The sequence below is a fragment of the Musa acuminata genome, chromosome BXJ2-2, assembly GCF_036884655.1.
Source record: "Musa acuminata AAA Group cultivar baxijiao chromosome BXJ2-2, Cavendish_Baxijiao_AAA, whole genome shotgun sequence".
NCBI lineage: Eukaryota > Viridiplantae > Streptophyta > Magnoliopsida > Zingiberales > Musaceae > Musa > Musa acuminata.
Genome location: NC_088339.1, coordinates 6,174,315 through 6,189,038, shown reverse-complemented (window position 1 = coordinate 6,189,038; position 14,724 = coordinate 6,174,315). Strand labels below are relative to the sequence as shown.

At 39.5% G+C, this 14,724-nt stretch overlaps 1 protein-coding gene across 1 annotated transcript; it reads left to right on the top strand.

Moving 5' to 3' along the window:
- Positions 1-2,795: 2,795 nt before the first annotated feature.
- LOC135605130 (uncharacterized) lies at positions 2,796-6,529 on the top strand. Its single transcript, XM_065094862.1, has 2 exons — positions 2,796-4,460; positions 6,294-6,529. Exon 1 carries the CDS (start codon positions 2,983-2,985, stop codon positions 3,871-3,873), a length of 891 nt encoding a protein of 296 aa, XP_064950934.1. The 5' UTR covers positions 2,796-2,982; the 3' UTR covers positions 3,874-4,460; positions 6,294-6,529.
- The last annotated feature ends 8,195 nt before the right edge of the window (positions 6,530-14,724 follow it).

The following is a 14,724-nucleotide window of genomic DNA, read 5'->3' as shown; positions in this document are numbered from 1 at the left end:
AACAATCTCTCATGGGCTCTTATTAGATCTCATCTCGAGGATCCAATAATTCAGGGGCTTATTGGATATCCAATAAGATAGGGGCTCCAACGGATATCTCATATCTGAACCTCTACTCATCGCAACAATTACCATATATGTGTAACCCTCTAGGCCCAATATCGAGCTGGCCATGAGTTATACCTATCAGAACTCCTTCTGGTTTAGTGAATTATTATCTCCATAATAATTCACTCGACTCATTGACTACGGACGTACTAGGCCACTATGCCATAGTCCCCAGATGATACAAGGGAATCCAATCCATTGGACCTATTTGTCTTCAGTTACTGTATACCTATAGTCCCTCATCCATCTAATATCCTAGAAATCGTATACCGAGCATGGTGCTGTCAGACCCGTACAGTTTTTACTCAAGTCTCGCTCTAATCGAATTCTCCCAGAGAACTCTTTCTCTCTCAATTTGAATGACCCTAGCTAGGGATTTGTCTAAGCAAAAATGCATAGGAGATTCATCTCATAACACCGAGAGTAGATGATCCTCTATCGACACTCAATAGCTCTCGTAAGGTTGATTGCCACTTCCAATGACCGGTTATGCTAGATCTGGGATATTGAAACTTATAAGTCTGGTATCAAAGAGTAGAGCACTCATACAAGATATCCTTAGTGCCTCAAGTCTATGTACCAGATACATCACTAGGACTACGGAATCATTGTTTGATAATAAGGCAATATCAACCATTCAGCATTTCGTAAGCAGATCAATCAGTAAACTCATTCTCCAATGAATACTTGTATTGTATCCCTAGTGTCCTCACATGAGAAGCTATGAGACCAGTTGCATCAATTATATGGACGGGTATATAATACACTAGTCTGTCCGGTTATCTCGATGTCCCTCTTGAGTAACCTATGACCGGGATTATTTAGGATATGTGTTTAAAGGTGAATCGATCTAATTATCATGATCTGATTCCCATTGCACAGATCCAAAGACATCACAATATATATATATATATATATATATATATGTATATATATATATGTATATATATATATGTATATATATATATGTATATATATATATGTATATATATATATGTATATATATATATGTATATATATATATGTATATATATATATGTATATATATATATATGTATATATATATATGTATATATATATATGTATATATATATATATGTATATATATATATGTATATATATATATGTATATATATATATGTATGTATATATATATATGTATATATATATATGTATATATATATATGTATATATATATATGTATATATATATATGTATATATATATATGTATATATATATATGTATATATATATATGTATATATATATATGTATATATATATATGTATATATATATATGTATATATATATATGTATATATATATATGTATATATATATATGTATATATATATATGTATATATATATATATATATGCAACAAGTAATATAAAGTAATAAATGCTAAAATGTAATAAGCAAAAAGACTGTGTGTCAAGTCACACATGTTATCATTCATGTAATTGGCTTGCAAGGCACCTATAACTAGCAATCTCCTACTTGACCTAAAGGTAATCACCTATGTGTCTGATCCCCATCAGACCCCTGTGACACTCAAAGACAATCTGAGACATTGGCTTTATTAGTGGATCTACGATGTTATCTTTGGATGGAACCTTTTCCACTACTGCATCTCCTCGGGTTACGATCTCTCCAATAAGTTGGAACCTCCTCAGAATACTTCTAATGAGACCTGAGTTCCCTTATTTAAGCATTCACCTCGTAGTTGTCACAATATAAGGGAATCGGTTCCTCGCTACCTAGCATGACTCCTAGATCTGTGATGAACTTCTTCATCCAAACTCCCTCTTTTGCTACCTCTGCTATAGCAATGTACTCTACCTCTATGGTCGAGTCAGTAGTAGTATCTTGCTTGAAACTCTTCCAACACACTACTCATCCATTCAAGGTGTACATATACCCCGAATTTTACTTGATATCATCAATATCGGACTGAAAACTCAAGTTTGTGTAGCCTTCAACCTTAAGGCTACTACCTCTATACACTAGTAAAAGATCCTTAGTCCTTCTCAAGTACTTAAGGATACACTTTACTTCTTTTCAGTGCTCCAAGCCTAGATCTGCCTGATTCCTACTCATGATAGTCAGAGCATGCGCTATATCAGGCCTAGTACATAGCATGACATATATGATAGACCCGATCACTGAGATATAGGGTGTCATATCCATATTCACCCTTTCTTTAGGAGTCTTTGGGGACATACTCCTAGAAAGTGATATCCCATGTCTCATTGGGATAAGACCTCTCTTGAAATTTTTCATACCAAACATTTTGACAATGGTGTCTATGTACCTAGACTAGGACAAGCCAAGCATCCTCTTGGATCTATCTCTATAGATCTAAATCCCCAAGATATAGGATAATTCCACTAAGTCCTTCAAGGAGAAGTGTCTAGATAATCAACCCTTTATTGTGGATAGCATTCTTAAATTATTCCTAACGATCAGGATATCATTCACATATAACACTAAGAAGGTGATAGTGCTCCCACTTATCTTCTTGTATACACAAGGCTCATATTTTTTCTTAACGAAGTCATAAGATCTGATTGCCTTATTAAATCTTATGTTCCAACTTCGGGAAGCTTACTTTAGTTCATAAATGGATCTAAGTAACCTGCACACCTTATCTGGGTAGAACTTTGACACATATTGTAATATCCCCCACTTTTAAAAATGTATTAATAAGGATTTATATGTAAATTGGGGGACCTATATGTAAATATAGAAATTTCAAAGACTAAACTGTTAAGTTGTAAAAAGAAGTAAATAAAGAAAAACCGAAAATTTCGGTTTTATCCCACCGCCTCCCACGCACTCTCTGTTTCTTCGAGAAACAGAGAGGAGCGGTGGGGCATGAGGAGTGAAGAAAAGAAGAAGAAGAGGGAAAAGAAGAGAGGAGGAAGGAGAGAGGAAGAAGAGGGAGAAGAGAAGAAGAAGAAGAAGAGGAGGTGGCTGCAGCGAGGGCTGCAGCGAGGAGCTGTGGGGCATGGGGAGAAGAAGAGAGGAAGAAGAGGGAGAAGAGAAGAAGAAGAAGAAGAAGAAGAAGAAGAAGAGAGGAGGATAGCTGCGGCAAGGCTGCAGCGAGGAGGTGTGTGGCTTTGGGGGGGAAAAGGGAAGAGGAGAAGAAGAGAAGGAGAAGAAGAGGGAAAAGAGAGGCAGCTGCAGCAGCCAGGGCTGCAGCACCTCTGTTTCCCGCAGGTGGAAACAGAGGAGAGGATGTGTGGGGCGTTGAGGATGAAAAGGGAAGAAGAAGAAGAAGAAGAAGAAGAAGAAGAAGAAGAAGATAGCTGCGGCAAGGCTGCAGCGAGGAGATGTGTGGCCTTGGGGAGGAAAAGGGAAGAGGGGAAGAGGAGAAGAAGAAGAAGAGGAAGAGAAAGAGGTGTGATACCTCTGTTTCCTGCAGAGGAAACAGAGGAGAGGGTGTGTGTGACGCCGGGGAAGAAGGGGCTGCAGCTGCGGCGATGGCAGCTGCAGCTGGAAGAGAAGAAGAAGAGGAAGATGAGCAGGGGAGGAGGGAGAGGTTGCGGCCGTGGCTGCGGCCGCGACTGCAGCAGTTGCAGCGGGGAGAGAAGAAGAAGAAAGGAAGGAGAAGGAAGAGGAGAAGGGAAAGAAGTAGCTGCGGCTGCGGTTGTGGTAGCTGCAGCTATGGTAGGGAAAGAGGAAGAGAAAAAGAAAAGGAAGAAGAAGAGAAAGGGAAGGAGAGGAAGAAGAGAGGAAGAGGAGAAGGGGCTGCGGCTGCGGTGATGGCAGCTGCAGCTGTGGCTGGGAAAGAAGAGAAGGAAAGGAAGAAGAAGAGAAAGGGACGGAGAGGAAGAAGAGAGGAAGAGGAGAAGGGGTGGCAGCTGCGGCAGTGGCAGCTGCAGTTGGAAGAGAAGTAGGAGAGGAAATAGAGTAGCAGAGGAAGAAGAGGCTGCGGTTGTGGTGGCTGCGGCCATGGCTGCGACTGCGACTGCGGCAGTTGCAGCTGGGAAAGAAAGGAAAGGAAAGGGGGAAAAAGGGGCTGCGGACGGGATTGCGGTCGCAGCGGCAGCGACTGCGTATGCAGCAATTATGTCTGTTAGAGAAGGGAGGAAGGAAGGTAGTGCGGTGGAAGGGGCTGCGATTGTGGCAGCGGCAGCGGCGGCAGCTGTGGCAGCTGCATTTGGGAAAGAAAAAGAAGGAATGAGAGTAAGAGAGAGCAGGTGACTATGCCTCGATGTTCGACACGTGATGTAGTTACGAAGAAAGGAAGAAAACGGGAGCACAAAACGAAACAGAGAGAGGACACGGAGGAAAAGTAGAAAGATTGGACTGGCACCTTCCTTGGATATTCAGATCAAAATATTTGAAAGGCAAGTTCCCTGATCGTTTCTCCTATAATTGCTCTAACTTTTCTTATTGCAAGTTTCCCGATCGTTCCGCCTGTAATTGTTCTAATCTTTCCTATTGCAAGTATCCTGATCGTTCCTCACTGCAATTTTATCTCTACATTTGCTTTGAATATGAGGAACTTTGAATTGTTCTAGCCTTGCATTTGATATATCTCCTGTTTAGACGTAACGATTCGAATCTGTGCAACTTCTGATATTCTGACCTTTTGATACCGAGCTGCCTATAAGTCTTTGTTGGAAACTCTGATTTGTTCAAAACTGATTTCATTGGAAAATAGACTCGTAGACCTTTCTTTGATATATGGATTGAAAGATTTGGAATCCAAACACCTGTCCAGCTATCTGTTGAATCTGACATTAGGAATTCTGCCAACAGAGATTTTGTTCTACGACACTTGCTTACCAAATTATTTGTAACTCTCTCTGTTGGACAGTTCAATTCATATGAAGCATGTCTTATCTGAAAGTATTATCCAATGATTATTTCTGAGTAAATTGGAGCACGTTTGATAGTTTGAATCATTTGTTCAATGTGCCTTCTGTATTCTGCCAGAAATCGAGCTTTGGTCGATTTCTCATATTCTGGTTTCATTCCTTTGGAAATTGATATCCTTTAGCTTTCTTATTCAATTGAGCTTTATATTACTGCTTTGAATTCTTGTATGTTCTTGTCCTTAAAGTTATTGCATTCTTGAAAACTGTTGTGTAACGTTTATGCTATATCGTATTGACTCATATAGGCACATGTATATCCTATTGTTCCGCATTTGCTTTCGATATGTGCCTATTCCAGTTTCATTCCTTTGGACATTGAATTCATCAAATCTTCTTATTGAATTGAGGTATAAGTGATTGCTTGGATTCCATATGTGCCCTTGCTTTCAATTCCTTTCAAGTCTGAATATACTTGTGAAAGATTATTGCTTACTTCGGATTGACTCGTAAAGGCACATGTACGTTTGTTGTTCCACGTGTGCTTCCGATATATGCTACTTATTGTTGAAACTGCCCTTTTGTACTCTGGTGTGTGGGATTGTCTGGACCTTTGCCAGAAATGGTAAAGGGTATGCGCTATTTGCCCGCTATGTGGGGTCCCGCTATGAGGGATATTCTGTTTGCACTTGTTGCCCGCTACGTGGGTATGTGATTAGAGCCTGCGATGCTCTGCCGGCCCCCTTTGACTTCACCTAGACGTGGGTGGATGGAGCTCCCAGACGTGGGAGACTTTTGTCAGGTGGTCATTCAGAAATGGATGAATCACATTCTGACTGAGATCCCACTACACCTTCTGTATGTTTGATATGATATCCAAAGCTTTGGTTATGTGTTTCTGTACATGCTTTGGATAAGATTGATATGTTTGCAACGTCAAAGACGACGTTTGAGCTTCTGTACGGTATTTGTTATTGATATGCTCTGAAATGTTTCCTCCACTGTTGATATGTTTCGAAATGTTCCATATGTCGTTGATATGCTCCGGAACATTTCATACGCCATTGATATGCTCCAATTACTCTGTGCTCCATTTGCTATGAACTGATATGTTCTGAAATGTCCTATCTGCCATTGATATGCTCCAATTACTCTATGCTCCATTTGTTATGAATCAAATATGTTTTGAATGACTTGTTACATATGATTTTGTATCTAATGAAAGGGTATCCTTGAGAATTCTTGTATTCTGCCTTACATTATGATACCTTACTCGTTTGAATCCGTTCCTTTTGTTCTGAATATGCTTTGTCACTTGCTGAGTCGTTTTTGGCTCACTCCGTTGTTATATAAATCTTTCAGGTCAGCTTGTTACTCTTCGAGATGTTTGATTTGGGCTGAGGCAGTGGATAGCTATTCAGAATGATGGGCAAGTCTGGTTGGTTATTACGATATTGTTGTATAAGTATGTTTTGTATGTAATGAAATGTTGTCGATGAACCGAAATGGATATACTGTGTCAAAGTGTTAGGAGATCTCTCTTATTTGGAATTTCTGAATGTTAAGCCTAATTTATAATGATATGAACTTGTGGTGAATAGTTAGAGTTCTGATTGTATAAATTATTTAGCTTGTGGATTTATAAATATTGTTCATGTTTGTCAAGTTGGCTTGGGTTGCCATAAATGTGAATTATTGAGTGATGTAATATATGATTATAAACTGCACAGGTTTTATGGATGTGAATATGAATAGAATGTTTTTCAGTGTCCTCAAACGTTAGTTTGGATCCTGGATTGGTCTGTGATGAAAAATTTTAAAAATCATGGATATTTTGAGGGGCGTGACACATATCCCTCGGGATGTATCATATACACCTCCTCCTCGAGGTTGCCATTGAGGAATGCGGCTTTCACATCCATCTGCCAGATCTCATAATCATAGTGTGCTATAATAGCCAATAAAATTTAGATGGATTTTAGTATGGCTAGGGGTGAGAAGGTTTCATCATAGTCAACACATTGTCTTTGACGATACCCCTTAGCTACTAGCTTTACTTTATTGGTAGAGCTACCTTTCTATTTATTCTGATCCTTTTCTTAAAGATCCACTTACAACCGATGGGTACAATACCCTCGGGTGCATCAACTTAATTCTAAACTTTATTGGAGTACATGAAATCTATCTCAGAATTCATGGTTTCTTGCCACTTCCTAGAGTCTATATTCATAATAGCCTCCTCATAGGTCGAGGATCAATATCCTCAACATCCTCTCCTCTAATATATCCTATATATCTCTCAAGAGGATGGGATACTCTGTCGGACCTATGTAAAATTGGAACTTGTGTGTTAGGTATCTAAACAGACTCGGGCTATAAAGTGGTGCTTGAGCTAGGTTCTCTAACCTCGCTCAACTCTATCATCCTCCCACTGTCTCCACCAAGAATGTATTCCTTCTCAAGGAACACCGCTCTCTTGGCTATAAAGACCTTTTGGTCCTCGAGAAGATAGAAATAATACCCACTAATTTCCTTAGAGTATCCCACAAACTTGTATCGCTCCGTTCTTGATTCCAACTTCGCGGGGTCATGTCTTTTAACGTGGGCAAGGCAGCCCAAATCTTAACAACCATAAGATTTGAGCCTCTTCCCTTTCCATATCTCATATGGTTAGATACTACCAACTTAGTTAGAACTCTATTCAGAAGGTAAGCTACGGTCTCTAGTGCATATCCCCAGAATGAGATGGGTAGGTCAGCGAAACTCATCATGGACCGTTCCATGTCTAACATTGTACGATTCCTCCTTTCAGATACACCATTGAGTTGAGGTGTATAAGGAGGTGTCCATTGGGATATAATCTCATAGTCCTTGAGGAATTGGGTAAACTCTGTATTTAAGTACTCACCTTCTCGATCTAATCGAATAGTCTTAATACTCTTTCCAGTCTGGTTCTCTACTTCATTCTTATACTCTTTGAATTTCTCAAAAGCCTCGGACTTGTACTTTATTAAGTATGCATGTCCATACCTTGAGAAATCATCAATAAAAGTAATGAAGTAGGAGTAATCACCAATGGTATGAGTTGACATGGGTCCACATACATAACTATGTATGAGTTCTAATAGCTCAATGGCTCTTTCTCTAGTTCCACTAAATGGAGAGTTGGTCAGTTTTCGACGAAGGCAAGGCTCGCAGGTTACATATGACTTATAGTCGAATAGATCTATATATCTATCCTTTAGCAATTTTTGAATCCTTCTCTTATGGATGTGACCTAGCCTACAATGCAATAGGTATGCACTGTTCACCTCATCTCGTTTCCTCTTAGACACACTTACATTCATGATATGTGGAGTAGTGTCTAACATAAATAAACCATTATACAATGTTCCTCTCGTGATGATCTCATCATATAATAATATTGAACAACCATTGTTCTCAAAAACTAATTTATATCTGCTAACTATCAAACATGAAATGAAAATAATATTTTTGATAATTGAAAGAACAAAATAATAACTATCCAATACAATAATAGCTCCATCAAGCAAATGTAGAGCGACCTTGCCAATAGCTACTATAGCAACTTTTGCTCCATTGCCCATCTTGAGGTCCATCTCACCTCTCACTAGTCTCCTAAGCATTGCCAAAACTTGTAATGAATTGTAAATATGATAAGCACTACCGGTATCCAATATCCATGTGTTATCATAAGAGTCTGACAAATGGAGACTGATCATGAATGTACTTGAAGCTTCTCTAAGCTTATATTTCGCCCTCTCTACAAGGTACTCTTTGTAGTTCTTCTTCTAGTGCCCATCTTTTCCATAGTGGAAGCACTGGCCTTTGTCCTTTGTCGAGTCTTTCTTAGCAACCTTTGCTTTACCTGGTCTGCCCTTGCCCTTGCCCTTCTTAAAGGACTTTTCTGCTTTTTTTTTCTTTTTGTTCTCATCAATGTAGAGAACTCGCTTCTCTTTTTTGATAGTGCTATCTACCTCCCTCAACATATTGAGGAGCTATGGGAGAATCACCTCAAGCTTGTTCATATTAAAATTCATTATGGACTGTGAAAAGGAATCTGATCGGGACTAAAGCACAAGATCCACACACAGGTTATTCTCTAGGATTATTCCTAGACTTGTGAGTTTCTCTATCCACTCAATCATCTTTAGGACATGGTTCTGAACCGGTATCCCCTTAGTCATCCTAGCACAGAATAGGCTCTTGGTTATCTCATTAGCATTGAGTCCTTCCCTCTTCCTCAAACAGTTTACAGACATATAGGAGAATGGATCTAGCATCTATCTTTTCATGTTGTCTCTATAACTCAGGAGTCATAGAGCCCAACATGTAATACTGAGCAAGAGTGGAGTCATCAATGTACTTCATGTAGCGAGTGATCTCATCCTCGCTTGCCCCTTCCTCGGGCGTAAGCATCACTGTATCAAGGACGTACGTAATTTTCTCTATCGTGAGAACAATTATCAAGTTGCGGAGCCAATCCATATAATTTGGACCAGTTAGGTGGTTGACATGAAGGATGCCATATAAGGGATTTGAAAATAATATTTTCTAAAAATAAAAATGCAGCAGAAATAAATAACATACAGATTTTATAAAAATAAATAATCAAGATATGATATTCTATCTTAATATGCTCCCACTATTTTACTAGCGAGTCATGCGACACCCTTAGCACATGAAACGGAAGTCTCCGGCAGACTTCTAGTGGGGATCAGGATCTAGTCAGTATCTTAGTGTAACCTCGAGGGACTCGACCAGTCACACTAAGCCCAAAAGGTAGGCAATTCTTGCCGATCAAAACTCCTTATGATTCTCATCCTATTTGGCCTCCGAATCACCATAGTCTTGAGGGACTCGACCAACTTAGATGTTCGGTTAAGTCAACATCATCATTACAAGATGAGTCTGATTCGATGATATACCCTCGAGGGACTCGACTAAGCATACCAGGTCCTCAGGTCACCGATGACATCTCTATGTCATAGGCAAGATAGCAAATCGTGATATAGGTAAGCCTCGAGGGACTCAACCAACTCAACCTATACTGAGAATTGATCCCTACCTATAACGATGGAAGGCCACGTGGGTCAATCTAATTGCCTCACGTTTACTGACTTAATATTGTCAAGAGATGGGTTTCTTTGATTTGGTCTCCTAATATGACATGTCACATACATACATATTTAATATATATCTACATTGCAAGCAAATATATATATATATACATATCTAGTTGGTGTATGAACAATCATACATCACATAAGCAATTACACCCGATGATCATGGATCATAGCCTAATGTGATCAGGCCCGAGCTAGTTGGCCTAATCACTCACATCAATATCTATGTGTGCAACGGTGCATCTCCATGCCCTATGATTGTCCTTCTTGTCCTCGTTGGTTCCGTCGGCATCTCGACGCATCTCCATGCATCGTTATCATTCGTCTCGTGGGTCCCGCTATCGCTTCTACGATCCTGTTGTGCATCCTCGTGTGATTACAACTTAATCATAGGCACGTAAGCCCATCAATAAATGAGAAATAAAATGGAGGCTCGTAGGCCCCAATAATAATAATCAAAAGTACATACATCACATGGTCCATGATCATCCATCCACATATCATACATCACATGTTTAAATTATCATCATGTAGGACTACTAGATAATAATAAAAAATAATAATCAATTAATCTTTTAATTAATTAATATTTTTTGAAATCAGGGGCATGTAGAGCATATAGATAGGGAGAGTTAAGGTTAACTCCGTCATCAATTGATTATCATTATCAAAAAGGCGGAGATTGTTGAATCTCAAATTTTGATGATGAAATCAATTGGTAAATTGTTTGATATAATCTATAGGATGAGATAAGTGTGTAGGATTAACTACGATAGCAGTAAGATATGAAGCAGATGATTGGCCGGAGTCAAGATCGAGACTTCATTGGGAGTTCGAGGGTTCATCGAAAGTCCGGATGTTCATCGGAAGTTCTGCCAGAATTGGCCAAGAAGTCCAAGAGCTTGCCAAAGAAGCTCATCGGAACTCACTAAGAAGATCATCGTAAAGTCCAAGAGTTTGCTAGGAGTCCATTGGAACATTGCCGAAAGATCGTCGGAAGTTCATCGGAAGATAGCCGAAAGCTCGTCGGAAGAACAATTGACATACCGGACAGAGTCTGCTTGTTTAAACTATCTTAAATATCATAGTTATACTTTAAGTTGAGTTACAATTAGGAGGTAATCCCACTAACTCAGTTAGGGGCAAATTGGGCCCTTAACAAGGCTAAATTGGGTCGATTGAATAGCCCATTCAGCACCTAAAGTCACGACCGACGATGGCACCGCCTGGTGACTCAGTCTCCCAAGTGGTCTGGGCGGTGGTACCGCCCAGACTTGGTAGTGGTAACGTCGATAGTTAATACTGTAAAGCGGTGATACTGCCCCTGTCAAGCGGTGGTACTGCCAAAGCTTGGTCTCCGAGCTTTGTTAGGCGGTGGTACCGCAAGTACCCCGAAATCTGGGGATGTGACACTTTTTGGCTTCAATTCTAAAGCCATTGGGGCCCATAAATACCCTATCCTTTTCTACATGAAAGGGTATGAAAGTATGTACATAATCTTGAATTCTTGGGGTGTTAAAAGTGTTGTAAAAGTCCAAGAGTCCTCCTCCTCCCTTTCTAAGTGTTGAGATCATTCAAGAGAGGTGTGAGGCTTGTAAGGGTTATCTCCTAAACCTATGAAAAAGAGAAAGCATTGTAAAGTGGTGGCTGGACTTTGCCTATTGAAGGAGGACCATTAGTAGATGCTTGTAATCTCGACGGAGGAGGAATTAGAAGTGGATGTAGGTCACAACGACCGAACCACTATAAATTCTGGTGTGTTCTTTCCTTACTGTAAATTCTCTTTACTACATTCAACTTTACTACATTGCAAACTACCCAACCTTTTCTTCTCTACTTATTCAAAGTGAAACAAATGATTTGAGTCGAAATCAATTTTTATCATATGAAGGTTTTCGAATCGACGTAATTTTTCCACTACACTAATTCAACACCCCAACCCCAACCCCCCCCCCCCCCCCCTCTTCTTAGTGCCACTCTTAATCCTAACATTGATTACTATTGTAGTTAATCCTGTATACTTTTCTCAACATATAGATTCGATCAAATAATTTACCAATAGATTTCATCATCAAAATATGAGATTCTACAAAAAGAGTCATTTCTCTTAGTTGTTAAACCAAATAAGAAAAATATGGCTTTGATACCAACTATTAGGACTGAGTTGGCACTAAGAGGGGGGTGAATTAGTGCAGCGATAAAAACATCGGTTTTGAAAATCTTTATATGATTAAACTCGATATCCGAAAATGTGAGTTTAACTTGAAAGCGTATAGAAGTGTGTAATGAGAAAGTAAAGCAAGGCAATTTGCAGTAAAGGAAAGTTGCATAAATAGAAATGCAAACCGAGTTTTGTAGTGGTTCGGTCATCGTGACCTACCTCTACTCCTGATTCCTCTTCCATCGAGGCCATCGGTATCCACTAACGATTTTCTTTCAGTGGGCGAAGATTAACAACCCTTTTACAACTCGATTTTCCTTTTGATAGGTTCAAGAGAGAACCTTTACACCCCCACTACCTCCTCTCTTAAACTTCACCAACACTTAGAGCTTGAGAGGAGTTCTCATAAGATTACAATAGTATTTTTCTTCCTTTTTTGCTTTCAATTCTTGTGTAATCTGATCAGGAATGAGAGAGGTATTTATAGGCCCTAAGTGGATTCAAACTTGGAGCTAAAAGGTATCTCATCCTCGGTTTTCGGGGTACTGGCGGTACCACCGCCTGTGTTGGATGGTACCACCGCGTGCAGCACTGACACTGGGCGGTACCACCGCCCAATCTGGCAGTACCACCACATGAAACCCTACCACTGGGCAGAACCATCGCCCAGTCTAGCGGTACCACCACCTGACACAATCTCGGAGATTATGCCACCAACGGTTCCACTTGTTGGGTCACTGTTTGGGCCTTTCACTTGACCTAAAACAACGTAAACTTGGGCCCAATTGGCCCCTAAATGAGTTGGCCCAATTCCAACCCAGTTACATAAAAAACCTACTTTGATCTAGATAATTATTATAAAGCTAAATCAAATATTGTCTGTCTTGCCATTGGTTCATCGATACCTTATCCGATTCTTTAGCACATCATCCTCTCTTACGACCTATTGCCCAATCGGCTAGTTGACCTCCGCAACTCCAATATCCTTAGCATAATTTTCGCTCTTCTTGGCTCGATAACCAAACCCATGGCCCAAAGCCTTCTATCGATACGTCGACCGGTCCTCGAGCTCCACATCCAATCTTCTGACATGTTCCACTCTGGCGTAACATGATTCTTTCTACTTTAATTGTCTCTCCCTTATCGAAGCTTCTTACATCACTCAAAATATAGATTAGATCATAAACACTATCAATTAGTTTCATCGTCAAAATCCGAGATTCAACATGTGGACAGTAAGAAGGGTCGACCCCTTCTTGATTACATTGTGCACATAATGAGGAGATTTAAGCAGCAATTTAAGAAACGTCTTTGTAGTCCCTACCATATGAATCACCGCTAAAGAGTTAAATAGTTGACCTCCTTCATTCTCTCCCATAGATCTGTAGATTTTCAAGGATATACGATTTCCCTAGGTAACACAACTTTCCAACAGTATATGCGTAGTTTTTTATTTTGTGGGTTTTTGTGCACCAATCTTCACATGATGACAAAAACTTTTTTTTTGGAAATTTAGGATTTTTGTTTTTCATTCTTCTACTACGCATATGATGTTGCCCAAGATTTTCCAACAGTACTACCACTCTTGGGAACCCAGGCTCTAGCGATACCACCATTGGGCCTAGTGGTAGCATCGCCCAGCACAACCCTAGGTCACTAAATTAGCCTTTTAATAGGCCCAATTCAGCCCTAGTTCAGGCCCAATGAACTCCTAATCAAGTTGGCATGGTTAGCCCCCAAAATAACTCAATTAAACTCTAAATGACTTCGATCAAGACTTAATAACTCTAATTACAATTATGAAGTCTTCAATATATTGTTCAGCATATCATTTGTTCCTTCGACACATCGTCCATTCTTTTACTGTATTGCTTAATCCATTAGCATGTTGACCTCCCACAACATCTGATCTTCTTGACACAATACCCGATCCTTCCGATCCGATGTTCAATCTCTTACATGATGCTCTTTAGCTTAACGTCTGATTCTCTTGCTTCACTTATCTCAAATGCTTATTAGTCTATAAATTCATTAATTGATTTCATAATCAAAATCAATGATTCAACAATATTAACATATCTAGTGTTCACTCAAAATTATTTATGGAGAACTGATACTATCCTTGTAGAATAGTATTACTTATTAGAATCGAGTCGCCACTAAGGGGGGGGGGGCAGTGAATTAGTGTAGCAATAAAAATGTTAATTTTGAAACACTTTCGTTCCGATAAAAATTGATATAAAAAATATGAGTTTAACTTAAAAGCTCATTCGTAAGCATAGTGAAAGCAATAAGCAAGTAAGGCAGTTTGCAGTAAAGGTAAATTGCAAGAATAAAAATGCAAACCAAGTTTTATAGTGGTTCGGTTGTCGTGACCTACATCTACTCTCGATTCTTCTTCACTCGAGGCCATCGACTTCCACTATCGATCTTCTTTCAATAGGCGAAGAAGATTAACTACCCTTACAACTCGATTCTCATTATG